We start from the raw sequence: 18378 nt of genomic DNA, 5'->3' as shown, positions 1-18378 counted from the left end.
GAACAGCAGACAATATAATTAAATCTGATAACACAGCACATCATTTGTAAGAATTAAAGGAAAATAATGATCCTTTCCCTCTTTTCATCAAAATTTTATATCCCTAAATATTAAAGATAAAGAAAACTTCTGTTTTAATTTTTTCTGAACATGTGATTTCACCTATCCTAAAACATTCTCTCCAAATTGGAAAAATATTAATGGTCATATTCTTGTCAATAGTACCTCCTGCCTTCCCGATACTTGTGTACAATATATATGGTTTCTGTCAAATACTGTTCATTCTAAGTTTTAATTATTTTTCCTATAAGCTATCTATTTAATACTCTATACTAATATTAATACTTAAAAAATGTTTCCCATCATTATCACTGGGGCTGTCCCTAAGAGGACTGAGAGCTTTAGAGCTAGCATTGTTGTTGAGGAGATACAAGGGAAGAAGGTAATCAGTAGAAAATAATACTTGTATGCCCAAATATACTCCCTATTTACATAAGATGATATAAGGTTAAAAAATATTTGAGGTAAGCTTAAAAGATTAGATGATTCACAAAACAGAAAGATAGTCCCAACAACTTTGCACAAATGATGGAAAAGTAATTGCAGAAATGTAAATCTGAGATATACTTCTTTTCTTCCTAGGAATGCCTCCTTAAATTATTGTCCAAAAGTCCATCATAACTTTTCAAAGTTTGGGGTCAAAGAGAAGTGCCCTGATCTGCTGCAATAGGAATGACTGTTATCTCCATGTCTATCTTACAAAACTATATCAAAAAGCTTAATATATTGTGCCATAGAATAAAATCTTAAAAACATAATAAATAATTCATGAAGCCTAATGCACTATTTAGAGCTGGAGGGCACTTTCTTTTTCTATTGCAACTACTTCATTTTACATATAAGAATACCTTTACCTAGGAGATAACTTGAAAAAATTATGTGGGTAAACCTCTTCTCCAACAGAACTGAGCTAAGGTGCTGTAGCTCCAAATCTGACATTTTTCCACTGTACATTTTTTAATTTAATGAATTATTTTGTTTATTTATTTTATATATTCTTTAAAATATGCTTGAATTCATAGAAATTTGCCTAGGAACAACCAGCAGGGATAGTGGCTAGAATCAAATGGGTTCTTTCCATGCTGTTGGAAACTATAAAAGCCAGAGACTGAATTGCTCATCAATTCAAAGATGATTAATGTGCACCTTCATGTGTCATAGAATGTTATAAGGCACATGTTTATTTTTTAATTTTGAATGAATTAAAATCAATTTTACTTCAATAATTAAAGAATTTTATAAAACTACTAGAAATATGAGCTTCTTAGGTTCCTTGAAACCAGGGTAAGAAACTACTATTTTGACTATTAATTAAAATAGTAACTTTCCAAATATCAAGACAAGCATCTTTTAAAGCAAGTATCAAAATGATGATGGGTAAAATGTAACAAGTTCTTCTTTTAATGATTAGTTAGAAATTATTGTGTCTTTTAATTCTTACCTTCAGTCAAAATAATCAGATTGGTGAAAGGCTTCATGTATATGCTATATGAGGATCAATCAAAGATGCTGCAAAGGTTTAACTTGGGAAGACTCAAGGATTCAAGGATAGTCATCTGTCTATATCAGAAAGGACATCATGTCTATCTATATCTGAAAGGATATTTATGTGAAAGAGAGTTTTAATTTTTTCTGTTTGACTTCAGAGAGCAGAATTTGGAACAATAGGTGGAAGTTACAAAGAGGAAGGCTTAAGATTAGTAGCAGGAAAAACTTCCTAACAGAGTTCTTCAAAAGTAGACTTCTTGTTGTTCAATTGTTTTTCAATCATACTTGACTCTTCATGACCCCATCTGAGGTTTTCTTGGCAAAGGCACTAGAGTGGTTTGCCATCTCCTTCTCTAATTCATTTCATAGTTGGAAAAACTGAGGCAAACAGAGTTAAGTGACTTGCTCAGGATCACATAGCTAGTAAGTATCTGAGGTCAAATTTGAATTCAGGAAAATGACTTTTCCTGACTCCAAACCTAATAACACCTTATCCATAGTACCACCTAGCTACCCTTGCAAAAGGCAGTGGGTTCCCTTTCACTGAAGCTTTTCAAACAAAAACAAAGATCTTATGTGGAAAGAATTGGACTAGATGGCCACTTAAGTCTTATGTAACTCCAAAATTCTGTAATTATGAAAATTACAACTATCCAAAATGATGAGTTTGAGAGGACAAACTATTAAATGGAACTTAGCTATTTTTATTTCCAACTAAGTTTCAAAATTTTTATTTTACTTTAAATACAAACTTTAAGATACTTACGGCCCACACAGACACTTGATGGATCCAACTCTAATATTTCTGTGCATGATTTTTCTAATATCTACAAAAAAGTAAAGTAATATATAGATGAAATTCTATAATGATCATGACATTTTAATATGACAGATAATACTTAGATTTTTAAAATTTTATAAATAAAAAAATAAAATAAGCATTAATTAAGCGATGCTAAATACTTTTACAAAAATATCATTTTCTGGAATGAAAGAAGGAAGAAGGGAGAGAGGGAAGGAAAGAAGGAAGGAAGAAAGCATTTATCAAGTACTTGATATGTATCAGGCACTAAATCAAGTGTTTTACAAACATCATCTCATTTGATTCTCACAACAACCTTAGGAAGTAGGTGCTTTTATTATCCTTATTTTACAATTGAGAGTATTGAAACAGGCAGGGTGTAGTAACTTGGCCAGGATTAACTAGCTAGTAAGTATTTGAGGCAAAATTTGAATTTAGGCTTTCCTGGACTCCCTAGTTGTTGAGAATATTTACTTTAGACATATTTATGATGCTTTCACTTAAACTTTTTATTGTGCTAAGATACATTTTAAGTTCTTATACTCCATGTCCAACATAACCATAAGAAAATAAAACTATACTCTATCTGGTCAATATCAACAGTAAGAAAAGTGCCAGCCATCCCCAGCAATCAAGTCAGGTCAACAAACTCTAGTAAACCAATCGCAATCCAAACAGATTGTTTTTCACCTACAGATAAAACCCGAATCTAATAAATTAATGACTATTATCTTGGCCACAGAGTTTTTATTCTACTTTCTGGGCTCAATTCCCTTGGATAATAGTCCTGAGGCATGATCCAAATATGACTTTCACAAAACACAGAGACTGTATCTTGTACACTTGCATCCTCTCCCAAAGAACATCAGGACAGAAGAATGACTCAACTGAGTTCCTCCAGAAAAGAGTGACCATCATACAGGGCACAAGACTCCAAATTAAAAAAAAAAAAAACAGCAACAAAAACACATGATGAAGAAGTTGTTTGGAAAGAATGAAACAACTCTTGTTTTATTGCTGGGGTTGCTTTGTACTCCAACATCATAAATTCCAGATGATTTCTTCTTGCCATAAAACAGATAACCCACAATAGTTTCCAAGCTTTTCATACATGAAACTGGGAATTAAAGTAGTAAAGTATGTCCTTTGAAACAAGTGGAAATGAATCATTTACCTCCAAAGCAACTGCATGGAGACAAGTCTACAAATATGTATTCATTTGTAAAAATAACACCTGTTAGAATTTCTCCTAAATGCATCCTTCATATTTTTCTAACTGAAGTTTAAATGATAGCGATTTTAAAAGATTAAATGAATAAGCTTCTGTACCTAAAAACACAAGTTTTGTAAAAAGAAGTGATAAATATGATTTAAGGAACACAAAAGGCTTTCTGTCCCTTAAGTATCTCCTCCAGGGACTCATTAAACATGCATGTTTTCTAGGCCAGACAACATTTTAAACATCATCATCTTCTAACACTTTAAGACAAATTAATTTCTTAGAACAGCCACTAATCATTAGGAAAAGATTAGAAGTAAAGAATCCACTGAACAACTCAGAGAGCAAGAAAGTGGGGGAGAAAAGGATCCCAAGAATAGAAAATTGGGGTTAAAACATATTTACAGTAAAGACATCATAGATATATTGGTAGAGTGACTAATAGGAGCAAATAAAGTTAAATGAGAAGAAATGAACCAGTATACAAAGAAAAAGGTAATGTCAAAAATATAATACAAATTAGAGCCCACATATCAAAAGCATTTATAACAAAGGCAGCAATCAAAATCAGTCAAAGAAATGATGTCAAATGACAATGGAGTAAAATTCCAGGAATCTACACTCTAGCTCAGATAAGCAGTTAAAAAATGGCTGAAAATATTTTTTAAAAAATGAAGTCAGAAATTAGTCATTTTTTTCCTTACTGGACATATGATTTCACTGTCTCGCATATCAGTGAGGAGTTTCCTCTACCAGTGTAAATCAAAAGCTATTCTCCAACTTCTTTAAGAGTTGCATAGACCCATGAGGGATTAATGAATTAAAAAGAGTTACAAGGCCACTGTATTTCAAATATAAGAACTCAGGTCCTCCTGACTGCTGGCCAGCTTTCTATCTACTACATCACACTGCCTTAAAAGAAATAAATAAAAACAATTAAGAGAAAATAAGGAATTTGGAGGGGAAAAAAAAGCCAGAATATCTCTAAAATAATAGATTTTCAATAAAGAAAACAGAATAACATACCAATGCAAAATGCAAAGGTAGAAGGAAAACTAATTTAGTAAAACCAAAATATAGTAAGACTGAAAGAACTCATGAGGTCTTACAAATTAAGAACATAAATGAAAAGAGAATGTGAAAAGGAAAAACTATTAATAACAGGCTGCAGGGGAAAGAAATAAAAAAAACAAACAAAAAACCTATAATATACTTCAAGAAATCAGATACAAAAATTCTTCATATATTTAAAGAAGTTGGCAAAGTATATATATTCAAGGAAATTCATGCAATGAGAGGAAAAACTACATTCACAGAAAATTATAATTAAATTTTAGATTCATAACATTAATTTTTGTAAGGCAAAAGAAAAAAACTGTCACTTTCAAATGAATAACAATCAGAATACCACAGGATTAAACCTTTTGTATGTGAATAAAAGGACAATTTGCAATATAGAATTTCAAAATACAAAAAACAGCTACAACCCAAAATAAAATATAATACAAATTAGAGCCTACATATCAAAAAAAAGTAATTGGACATTCAGTAATAGGAAAGATTTTAAGATGTTCTTGAAAAGAACCAAGAGATAAGTAGAGAATTCAACTCAGATGCATAGGACTAGGGAACCAAAACTTCAAAGGGATAATGGAATGATATCAATGGGGCAAGAGATGTGGGAAAGATAAAATTGAGGATCTGAAACCTCGCCCCCCCTCCCCCACTTAGATTAAAGGGACTTTTCAGTGTATCTTGTCAAGAAATATATAAACTAAAGGAACCTTATTGATAATATATTTTAGTTGAATTGGAAATCATGAGTAATTTTTCATTTTAGCTTCATCCCTCTAATATTTGATTCTCTCTCTTCTCTACCCTTCTGCTGTAGTTTCCAAAATTTACCTTCTACTGTTAACAAACTGCCCTTCATATTAGATCTGTGTATACTCACAAAGAAATTACTTTGCACATACTTGTTTATTTGTTTATTATTTGTTTATACGTATACACAATGTTGGTTTCCCCATGCTATGGAACAGCAATTGGTCTCAATCTGACCAAAAGTTTGACACTCTTGCTATAGAATATAAGCATGTCACTGAGGGCAGGACTTGTTCTTTTCATCTCTGTAAATGTAATACCTGAAAAACAGTAGGTATGTAACAAATGCTTAATATAATTGAAATGGCTTATCAATCTTTCAGATCTGGGAAGCAAACATTTAAAATAATATAGGTTGAAATGACTGTCTGAATGAAAATGCTTATAAAGTAATAAAATTATGATTCCTGCTCTTAAACTCTTTTTAACAGCTGAATACATTGAAAGGGCTATACAGTTGTTAATTCAATTATGATATCAGGATTTAGAAAAGTAGAAGGGAAGCTATGCTTGTACAAAAAAGCATCTAGTCTTACAATTAATTATAAATTCTGAAAACACAAAAACCCACGGTTTAGGACAAATACAGATGGCTAAATAGATTTCCTACTGCAAAGAAATCCAAAGAGATATGAGACAACTCATGCATCATTAGTAAATAAATCTCGTTTGTAATTTCACATTTAGTATTTAAATTTTATCAGTTCTTTATTACATTAAGAAAAAAAATTAACTGTTTATCCTACTCTTATTCAAAGAAAAGTAGTCTTTTTTTTCACTTTTCAGCTGTTCTAATTCATTTTATATTCATGTTTTATATTACTTTATTATATTTATATGATGCTCACAGAGTTAAGAAAAATCTACATTATTAACAACAGCAGCAATAATTAGATGTTATTAAGGAAATAATAGGTCAAATGTTAATTTGTTGCAAAAGTTCAAGTGAGCCTACTAATCCTGAGTTTAAATTTTTGGAACAATAGCAAGTACAATAATCTTCCACTCAAGAAAATATATTTTTGAGTCTAGTTGTTGACCAATACACACCTGGATTGCTTTTAAATAAGCATTTCTCTAAATATGGGTAACCAACAGAACAACAAATCTGTTTGGTACTTCAAATTCTTTAGGACTCAATACTCTGACCTCAAAATAACTTAATTATTTTCTTAAAAGTCCCTTATTGAATACAATTTTTCTAAAAATGTATGGCTTTCTTGTTTATATTTAATTAGAGCTGTCTGAGGAAGTATTCAAGTTCACCATTATTAAATTTTATTGTTTTGAAAAATCTTAATTTGGCTAACTTTTCCTTTAAATATTAAGACTATTAATCATCCAATAAATACATATTTAGAATTGATATTATATCATCTAAAATATATTTACATATAATGTAGTTTCCAGGTTTGTTCCCTTTAATCAAGCCTATTTTACTATTGCTGTGTCTGAGATTATGATTTCTACACCTGCTTTTTTATTTGAGCTGGTGGAAAATTGATTTTTCTACTTTATAATCTTTCCATTTCAAGTTTACTTCTTGTAAACAACATAGTCTCTCAATCAACCCAATTCTAACTTTACATTCTTAATCTTGTAATCATCCACAAGTATTCCACTTTCATATTCTGGAACTACTACTCTCTGTGATAATAATTTTCTATTATCTATTCTATCTTTCTCCAAACCTTTTTTACTCCTGAACCTATTTTTCTTCTTCATTTGTTCAATTGTTTTTCAGTCATGTCCAGCTCTGAGACTCCATTGAAGTTTTCTTGGCAAATATACTGGAGTAATTTGCCATTTGCTTCTCTAGTTTATTTTATAGATAAGGAACTAAAACAAACCATTAAATTACCTGTCCAAGGTCACAAACAGTCTCTGACACAGGATTTAAACTCACAAGGATGAGTCCTCCTAACTTCAGACCCAGCACTTTAAGCACTTCACTACAAAGATATTTCCAATTCCTTCCTTTTCAATAGTTTTCTAGACTAAGTCCTAGTTATACTTTCTTCTCTTCCTAGTCTTGAATCCTTCGAAAACTAAGTCAGGTCTACCCTATTACTCATGAATCTCTTGCTCCTCTGTCCTACTAACATGTTCATGTCTGCTTGTGCATTTGCTTTCTCACTTTATTCTTTCTTTCATAAGCTCTCTTTGGAAGATGAGAATTTATTTTGCATATAATCATGTCTACCTCATCTATTTTCTCATTTATGTTACTCTTTCCTCTCTCCCAATTGAGTCTCTGTTGAAATTAATGTATTTCTATATCAAGCTGTGAGTGTGTGTGTGTGTATTCAATCCTCCTTTGTTCAGTTCAGATGGAAGTGGGGCTCATGTGTAGCCTATTTTTTATACCATTCTCCATGTTTTTGTTATCTTCCTTTCAGGCCCATAAATTAGGGGTTTAATCCTTTTTTTATCTGATGCAATTTCTTAATCCTTGCAACTTAAACCAGGCACATTTGACCATATCATCTTACAAGCATATCCAGCATTTCTCTATAGTCTCTGACATGTAAATCAAAAAATGTAAACTCTTCAACTTGCCATTTAAAACCATTTGGAATCTAGCTAAAGTTTCTCTTTTGATCATTACGAACAGTAACAACAACATTGTGGGATGATCAACTATAATATACTTAGCTCTTCTCAGCAATACAATTATTAATGACAATTCCAAAAAACTCATGATGGAAAAGGCCATCCACATCAGGGGGGGGGGAGGGGCGGGAAGGAGAGAAACATGGAATCTGAATGCAAATCATGAATTTTAAAATGCAATAAACGATTTATCTTTATGCATTTCATGAACTTTAAAATTTAATAAATGAATTATCTTTTTCCCCCGAATATCTTGACTGAATGCAGATCAATGCATACTATATTTAATTTGGGGGGGTTTTTCATTTTGTTTTTTTCTTTCTTATGGTTTTTCTCTTTTATTCTGATTCATTTTTCCCAACATGACTAAGGCAGAAATGATTATACCTATATAACTCACATCAGATTGTTTATTGTCTTTGGAAAGAGGAGGGGAAGGATAAAACTGTGGAACTCAAAATTGTATAAAATGAATGTTGAACATGTGTGTGTGTGTGTGTGTGTGTGTGTGTATAGTATATATGTATATATGTAATTGGTGTGTGGAATAGAGAGATAGAGAGCTAAAATGAAGAACTTACAGGAATATGTGAATTCTTTTTCTGTATTTTATTTTTATTATTTCTATGTTTCCCCTATGACCTACATAATATGTGCAGCTGAAATTTACTTGAGCCTTGGCCATCTATAAACATATTTACTGCACTGATGACATTTATCAGTATTTGACATTTATCTATATTTAGTCTATTAGCTTGACCACTGTCTTTCTGAAGCCAGAAGGCCTGATTTTCTGTTTCCTAGAAATCAGGTGATTTCTGTAAGAGAAACCTTCCATTCCAATCTCTCTGGATAGCAGCAACCAATTAGAAGCCTCTCCCTCACCTCCCTTCTCAATGCTCTCTTACTTGTGATGTAATCTCTTGTATAAAAGCTGTGTATCTTTATCTTTACTACTTCTTTAGCCCTCCTACCATGACCATGAGCTTTCTCTTTCCCTTATCTCATGATGGAACAGCTCATCCTCCAGAGGTTTTAATAACAACCTTTCTGCTTTCTACTGAGTGATCTTTGAGTAATCATTTTGGGGAAGGGATTTCTACATCCCTCACATTGGGAAAAAATAAAATACTATTAAGTGGAAAAATAATAAAAAATAAGATTTCTCTTTCCAGGCTTACTGCAAATGCCTTTCCTTCATGTATTCTATATTCTAGCTACATCTATATAGAGAGCTTGGCCTTCGCAAGCAGAAAGAAACAAAAGTGAAGCTAGGATGAAAGATAATGAAGAGAAATTCTGTATGATATGAGAAGGGGAAAGAGACATCTTTGTCTCCAAGAAAGGTCTCAACATTTTTAATGTAATATGAAGCAAAGTTCTCAGATGAAAGAGGATTAACAAAGGGGGCTTGAAGAGAGACTACACGGTTTAGAAAAGCCATAGTAAAAATTGAGAGATCAAATAAATTAGCAAAGAATAAAGTGAATGCCTTCCAATAATAAGGGTTCATTTAAGTTTAGATAATACAAACATAGTAAATCCAGTAAACATGGTAATTGCAGAGTATGAAAGAATATAATTAGGACTAGAAACAATGTAAAGAAAAGTTATAGGTCCAGAAGACAGAAGGAGTTAAGAAGAACAGATTAAAATAAAAGAAAGTTTAATTTTGGAGCAGGCATTTTAAGGTGGTAGGTGGAAGGTGGTAGATTATATGGAAGGTGACAATGTAGCAGGGTAGTATTTGGGGATAGGGTTGAGATGAATAGGCTAAAGGGAGAGGTGAATTCAGCATCTAAAATGAGGTTTGTTCATCAGTGGCAAGTTGTTTAAGTTCACTAGAAGTATAAAATGAGTAGAAAATGATGAGGTAACCAATAAAAAACAAGATAAACTATTATTTAAGGAGGCAGATCCACCACTGAGGTGTGTACTCTTGTCAAATGGTGATATTCTGTTCTGTAAAATCCTATGGGTCTTGCTTCAAAGCAAAATAGGAGTGCAGAGGGGTAGAGTCAAGATGGTGAAGAGCAGACAGATCTTTGAGTTCTTCCTAGCTTTCCTCAGATCAACACTAGATAAGCTTCTGAAATGGTTTTGGAGTGACAGAACACACCAATATTTGGAGTGTAACAAACTTCTAGTATAAGATATTTTGGAAAAATTGCAGAAAATATCTGTAACAATCAGACACTGGGGTGGGGCTGGGGAGCAGGCAAGGAAAAGCCAAGAACAAGTACATTACAAGGACCCAGAGCAGTCTGGTGGAAGCTACTGGGAGGCTCAAATACAGCAGTGTTGGCTACTCTGTCCTGGTTCAGAAGCCAGTGGATCAGCAGACTATCTGAGAGACATTCAAAGCAACTACAAAAGGCAAAAGAATGAGCCCCTGCAGATTAATGCAGGACTTAGCCATGCCCACCCAGCATGGGAAGGAAGTCAGCAGCACCAACTCCAGCTCCAGGGCAGAGTGAAGCTGCTGTTGCCTATAGAGGAAGCTTGGAACAATCTCCCCTTTACACTAAGGGCACTCCTCAACCTTTTAAAAATGAGCAAAAAATTAAAAGAATTCCGACCATAGATATCATTTATTGGGACAGAGAAGAAGAGACCTCAAACCCTGAGAACATTAAAGGCAAATCTTCCCCAGATGAAGCCTCAAAAAGCGATAGGAATTGATCTCCATCTAAAAGAGTTCTCTTGGAAGAATTCAAAAAGAATATTAAAAAGAGTGTTAGAAGAAAAATGGGGAAAGAAATGAAAACTTTGCAGGAAATGTGGAAAAGGAAACACAGAAATTATCTGAAGAAAACTCCTTTAAAAATTGATATAGAGAAATGGAAAAAAATGATATAACTCCTTACAAAACAGATTTGTGAAGTGGAAAAAAATATAACTCTTTATAAATAGATTCGACATAATGGAAAAAGAAACTAATTCACTGAAAAACAGAATTTGTGAAATTGAAATAAAACCTAATTTAAAAAACTCATTTAAAAGTTCAATTGGCCAAATGCAAAAGGAGACCAAAAAAGCTAACTGAAGAAAATAATTCACTAAAAATTAAAACTGAAACAAATGAAGTGAATGATTCAACAAGACATCAAAAATCAGGCAAACTAAACCCCCCAGATAAAAAAAAAACAGAAATATAAAAATACATCGTGGGAAAAACAACTGACCTGGAAAACAGACCTAGGGGAGACAATCTTAGAATCACCGGGCTTCCTGAAAACCAGGAGGGAGAAAAAAGAGCCTAGACACCATCTTTCAGAAAATCATCAAGGAAAAGTGTCCTGTTGACTTAGAATCAGAATTCAGTGATTACCTCCTGTAAGAAACCCCAAAATAAAAACTCCAAGGAATATCATAGCTAAATTTCATAATTATCAGCTCAAGGAAAATATATTACAATAAGCCAAAAAACAATTCAAATATCGATGAGTCACAATCAGGATTAGTCGGGACCTAGCAGCTTTTACTTTAAAGGAATGAAAGGCCTAGAATCAGATGGTCTAAAAGGCAAAGGAACTTGGATTGCAGCCAAGAATAAACTATCTAGCAAAATTAAGCATTGGGTATTCAATGAAACAGGTGAATTTCATTAATTTCTGATGAAAATACCAGAGCTGAACAAAAAATTTGATCTCCAAACAGAACTCAACAGAAACATAAAAAGGTAAAAAGGAAAGAACTCTTAAGAACTATATTTCTGTTAGAGATATACTTAAGGAGTGTCAGTATAATTTCATTTTATTATGATAAAATGAAAAAGAAACTAGAGATGGAAAGGGGATTGTACTGGAAAAAGAGGAAAATGGAGGTAAAATAAGGGAAATTACATCTCACAAAGAGGCAAAGAAGACCTGTTATAATTGAGAGAATGAAAGGAGGGGAACGAACATTGTGTGAATCTCTCTCTCACCAGATTCGGCTCAAAAAAGAGAATATCAGACATATGTGATTTCACAGAGAAATCTGTCTCACCTTATAGGAAAAGGGGAGAGGGAAGGGGAAAACAACGGGGCAGGATAATAGAAGTGGGAAAAGAAGTAGTAGGGAAAATGTGTAAGAAAGGAGGAGGGGCTCTCAAGGGAGAGGACTGTTTGAAGGAGGTGATGATCAGAAGCAAAATACTGGGGAGGAGAGAAGAGAGAAAGGAAAGCATAATTTGGGGTAAATAAGGTGGCAGGAAATACAGAATTAGTTATATTAACTGGGAATATGAATGGGATGAACTCTCCATAAAATGGAAGAGGATAGTAGACTGGATTAAAAGCATGAATCCTACAATATGTTGTTTACCAAAACCACATTAAAGCAGAGTGATACATACAGAGTAAAGGTAAAAGGCTGGAGCAGAATTTATTATGTTTCAGGTGAAATAAAAAAAAAATCAGGGATAGCAAGCCTGACCTCAGATCAAGCAGAAGCAAAAATAAATCTAATTAAAAGAGATAAAGAAGGAAATTATATTATGCTTAAAGATATCATAAATAATGAAGCAATATCAGTACTAAACATATATGCATCAAGTGGTATAGCATCCAAATTCCTAGAGGAAAAGATAAGAGAGCTGCAAGAAGAAATAAACGGCAAAACTATACTAGTGGTGGATCTCAACCATGCTCTCTCTCAGAACTAGATAAATCAAACTATAAAATAAACATGAAAGAAGTTAAGGAGGTAAACAGAATTTTAGAAAAGTTAGCTATGAGAGATCATTGGAGAAAATTGAATGGAGACAGAAAGGACCATACTTTTTACTCAGCAGTTCATGGAAGCTATATAAAAAGGTGACCATATATTAGGAGATAAAAACACCAAAATCAAATGCAGAAAGGTAGAAATAGTAAATACTTTTTTTTCAGCTCATAATGCAATAAAAATAACATGCAATTAAAGGTCAGGGGAAAATAGACCAAAAATTAATTAGAAACTAAATAAGAAATTAAATGAAACAATAAATCATAAACAAGAACTTCATCCAAGAAAATGACAATAATGAAACAGCATGCCAAAATTTAGAGGATGCAGCCAAAGAAGTTATTAGGGGAAATTTTATATCTCTAGATGCTTATTTGCATAAAATAGAGAAAGAGAAGATCAATGAATTGGGCTTGCAACTAAAAAAGCTAGAAAAAGAACAAATTAAAAATCCTCAATTAAATACCAAATTTTAAATTCTGAAAAATAAAGGGGAGATTAATAAAATTAAAAGAAAACTATTTAATTAAAAAATAAAACTAAGAGCTTGTTTTATGAAAAAACCAACAAAATAGATAAACATCAAAATAGATAAAAATCAGAAAAAGGAAATGAGAAAATCAAATTGTTAGTCTCAAAAATAAAAAGGGAGAACTTTCCGCCAAAGAAGAGGAAATTAGACAAATAATTAAAAGTTATTTTGCCCAACTATATCAATAAATTTGATAATTTAAGTGAAATGGAGAAATATTTACAAAAACATAAATTTCCCAGGTTAACAGAAGAAGGATTAATTATTTAAATAGTCCCATTTCAGAAAAAGAAATAGAACAAGCTATTAATGAACTTCCTAAGGAAAAAAATCTCCAGGGTCAGATAGATTTATATGTGAAATCTACCAAACATTTATAGAACAATTAATTCTAATATTATATAAACTATTTGAAAAAATAGGGAAAGCAGGACTCCTACTAAATTCCTTTTATGATAAAGATATGGTGCTGATACCTAAACCAGAGAAACAATGAGATGATTCAGCCCAGTTCAATGATCTTGTATGAAGAAAGCCATCTTCATCTAGAGAGTGGGAAATGAGTGTGGATCACAACATAGCATTTTCACTTTTTTTGTTGTTGTTTGCTTGCATTTTTATTTTTTTCTCATTTTTTTCCTTTTTGATTTGATTTTTTTTGTACAGCAAGATAATTGTATAAATATGTATACACATTCGATTTAACACATATTGGATTACTTGTCATCTAAGTGAGAGAGTTGGGGGAAGGAAAGGAAAAAAATTTGGAACACAAGGTTTTGCAAAGATGAATGTTGAAAATTATCTATGCATATGTTTTAAAAATAAAATGTTTGAATTAAAAAAAAAAAACAGGAGTGCAGTGGTATGTATTTTCTCCCAAGAACCTAGGGCACTCTGATGAGTAGTCATTGACTGTTTGTATTACTTTGTATCAATCATCCTTTGAGATAGCAATATTTTCTATGACTTCTTCTTTCTTAGAGTATTTACAGTGTGGATCTAATTTAGTCAAGTTACTTTTCTTGACTTCATCTTCTTAAATGTCATTGATCTTATAAGCTTTAAGGTTTCAAGAACTGAGGTTTCAGGGTAAATAGCAATAATTTCACCATCATTGATGAAAATAATTGTTTATAGCTGTTGTTCAGTCATTTTTCAGTTGTATCCAACTCTGTAATCCCATTTGGGGGTTTCTTGGTAAAAAAAAATACTGGAGTAGTTTGTCACTTCCTTCTCCAACTCATTTTACACATGAGGAAACTGAGACAAAGAGTATTAAAAGACTCGCTCAGGATCATACAGGTATTAAATGTTTAAGGCTGGATTTGAGCTTCCTGAATCCAAGCCCCAGCACTCTACCACTGCACTAGTTACTTGCCCTTAATGTTTCTAGAAATCCTGATAAATGTCCAGTTTCATGTGTTTTTTGGCCTTTGTCCAGTTACAGTTTTGAATACTCGTGGGATGATGTTGTTTAGTTAAATCTCAAGCCAAGTTTTCTATAGATTTATTTTCACCTCCTCTGCTTTTGCTGTTTTATGAAGTGCTAATGCTAACAATAACTCATCATACAAATGTGTTTGTCTTTTTCTAATCAATGAGATGCTTTGGAATATCTTATCTACTTCACATAATTTCTCTACATCATCATTGATATTAAGTTATTCGATGCATGCTATGAGAAATTATCTTTCTAGTAATCCTTTTTGCTTATGATTATGTACTACAGAATGAACTGATCAGCTTCCCCATGAAATTATGTTTCTTGTTTCCTTTGGGCACATAATCAAACTCTTCCAATTACTTTGTGTGACCCTGAAAAGAAAACCTGGGGAACATCCTCTCATTTAGCTGCAACCCTTTATGGACTTCTGGTTTCATGTATTGTAAGTATACTGATAAGATTGTGATTTAGGTCTTGACACATCAACATGCTACTTCACTATTCACTGGAAAAACAGTTCATATTCAGAGTAATGATTTTAAAAGTTAATGATTATAGATGGCCTAAAATGGTAATTTTTAGTATCCTTTTAACTTTTTCTGATATTCCATACCTACTTGGAAGAAACAAAAGCCCCTTTCGTACAAGATTGAGGAACAATTTAAATTTTTCTTTCTTTCATGATGTACAATGGACAACATTCAAAAGATAGCTTAAGGATGTAGCAATCATGTGTAGAAGCTGGTACTACCTAAAGAGTACATCCTGTAGCCATACTGTAAACATTTTTCTCAGAGTACTCTATAGTGAAAAAGATTTTTCATGATAAAAATGGAAACAGTCCAAATTAAGAAGCACAAAAAATTAAGAGGTTAAGATTTATAAATTATAATTTGAAGAAAAATTAAATAAAATACTCAAGTATCTCTTTGATCTCCTTTGATATATGGTCTAAAGTATTTCCAAATATTTTGATATTAGCACAAGAAGTGACTCAACTCCATCAATAAAACAGAAAACTGTTCCAAATAGTTTAAAGGATTCACCCAAATACACTCAAAAGAAAGGGTGGGATTCAAATGCAGATCTTTTGACTCTACATTCAGAGCTTTATACTACCCTATGATGCTATCCCTAGAAATATGGACATTAATGACAGCTTCAATTTGCATCGACAACTTTTCCCAGCACCACATTTTGCTAAAGCTACATGCTGAAAGTATGACCAGATCACTTAAAAAACCTCACTGTAATATGTGTTCTTATTTCTGCAGGAGATTTAGAGGTGAGGCAAGGTAACAAGAGGTTTGCTTTATCAGAGGAAGAAAGAAGGGATTTTGTTATATTGTTTATTTCAAATCCTATTGAAGTTTATTTTGTATTACATATATCAAAAAACATTTACCTTCAGTTACCTCCAAATGAAAAATTCTATCAATTCATTATTGTCAATTTCAGCTGAGGAAAATATCTGACTGAACTCATTTATATTAATGTGTAATTGATTTTAAACAGCAATACTACAAGAATTGCAATAAATGGGCATATTCAGGTTACTAGGGCCACTGCCACAGCTGCCTGTCTATATAATAATAAGCATTATAAATAACTACTTGGAAAATTTCCCCATTGCTTGCCATTTTTGCTCTGAGGGATTTATCCTTGTTGAGTTGTTTTTGTGGGTGTGGCTGGGTTTTCCCCCCATTACAGATGTCCTGAGTTTATCGGTGTCCCTCTAAATGCTTGCATTGTGCATTCTTATTCTGTGTCTAACTTGCTTCCTCTCATCTAATTGTCTAATGTCTCACTCTGCCTCTTAACCATGTCTGAGTCAGCAGGTCCTGCCTGGGACCTGATCCATAAAACACAACTAGTGAACCAAACAAAGTTGCTCTCTTCCTTTCCCATTCCCCCTCAAAGGAAGCATGGCTCCTTTGTGGAATTTGAGTTTTTAATATCTCCTATGGCTAAATGTACTCCCTCCTCATCTCCATCTATTAGAAACCCTGGCTTCCATCAAAGCTCAAGACCAACAATATTTCCTAAGTGAAGCCTTTCCTGATCCCTCCAGCTAATAGTGCCTTCCTCAAAAACAACAACTATTCTACATTTTGTATACACTTATAAAGACATCTGCTGTTTTTCATGTTCAAATATAAGCTCCCCAAGAACAAGGACTTTTTCATTTTTGTTTCTGTATTACTCAGTAATTATCACAATGCTAAGTAGCCACACAGAGAAGCACTTAAGGAGGTACACAGTAGGCATTTAATAAATATTTGTTGACTGATCAATGATGAATTTTGATGAATACTCTACTAAGATTCAACCTTACCAACAAATCCAAAGACATGAGAGTACCAAAAATACACCCCACTACAGCCCAGGGCTGCCTTCGAGATACTGTAAGCTCCAATCCTCCCAGGCCAACCTTGTATTTATTACAAGGCAACACTCCCATCTTCAAGACTGGATTTCCAGGCCCTATTTTTGCCTTCTATGAAGAAGCACCTTCAAAATTCTTCAAACTTGTAATGATCTGTCTTTAACCCCAGAGTTCCTTGAAGATATTCTGCCTGGACTCATTCTTCCATGATTTACATGCTCCCACCTCCTCTTATTTTCCCTATCCCATTGAAGCTGAGCTTGACTCAAAACCCACCTCTTCTCCCAACACCAGCTATTTAATGCTTCATCCCTATCCGTATCAGTCTTTTTTCTACCAATGCTCCACTCCAGATCTACCTGACCCATGCTTACTGGGATTCCAAATCTCCCTTTTCTATTTTCCACCTGTTCTTTACAGTTTTTGGCACTTGCTGAATCCTGTGTCTCCTAAAAGATAATGGATCACTGTTTAATATTAGTTGAGCTTTGTCTCATTCTCTCCCCACTGATGGGAACAAGGAGGGAATACCTGTGATAAGTGACAATATTTGTTTCTTCCATGACTCCTTCCAGACTACTTTTAGAAAATGTTTTTCCTCTGTGAGATTCCTTATATCCAATCTGTATTCTTTTCATTGTTCCCAAACAAATCTCATCCCCCAATATTCATTCTCCTTTTTCAATGAGTTCAGTGTTTGCCTCAAAGTCTCCATTCCAAATTTTTACCTTATACTAGGGAACTATACACATATTAACATATCCTTGAATAACCAAACTTACCAGTTTCTTAATCTTCTCCCAACTCCTCCATTCTACTTAGCTTCACACAATGATAGTCATACCCTTGAACTTGCTAGACATGTTCTATTTCCATACTCTGGAGTCCCAAGTCCTCTATCTGGTCTATCTTCTATCATTCCATCTTTGTCACTACTAAACTCATTCTTCTTCCTCACAGTGATTCCCAGTTTCTCCATGTTTCCATGTTTTTTTCCAGACAGTTAGCCTTGCTCTAGATATCCTCTTCTCCCTTTCTTCCAATCTTGACTCCTTAGTAATAAATTAGTTCAACCCTACAACTGTTCTCTATTCCTAAATCTCTTGTTCCTTTGCCCCATTGCTGATCTTGCCTGACCAAACTCTAACCCTCTGGATTACTTCCATAATTCACCTCATTCACTAGCATTTATATGCTAGGCTAGAGGCCAAGCACCACAAAGCAGCCCTAAAGTCTG

General features: G+C 33.2%; 1 protein-coding gene across 2 annotated transcripts in view; it reads right to left on the bottom strand.

Annotated features, from left to right (window-relative positions):
• ANTXR2 (ANTXR cell adhesion molecule 2) overlaps positions 1-18378 on the bottom strand; it is a 221844-nt gene that overhangs the window by 155336 nt on the left and 48130 nt on the right. For both annotated transcript variants that reach the window (XM_051966005.1, XM_051966006.1), the window contains exon 8: positions 2315-2375. In XM_051966005.1, coding sequence (XP_051821965.1) covers positions 2315-2375 — 61 coding nt within the window. The remainder of the gene's footprint in view (positions 1-2314; positions 2376-18378) is intronic.

The sequence above is a fragment of the Antechinus flavipes genome, chromosome 6 (assembly GCF_016432865.1).
Source record: "Antechinus flavipes isolate AdamAnt ecotype Samford, QLD, Australia chromosome 6, AdamAnt_v2, whole genome shotgun sequence".
NCBI lineage: Eukaryota > Metazoa > Chordata > Mammalia > Dasyuromorphia > Dasyuridae > Antechinus > Antechinus flavipes.
The sequence above is the reverse complement of the archived record's forward strand: the minus strand, read 5'-3'. Positions and strand labels throughout refer to the sequence as shown.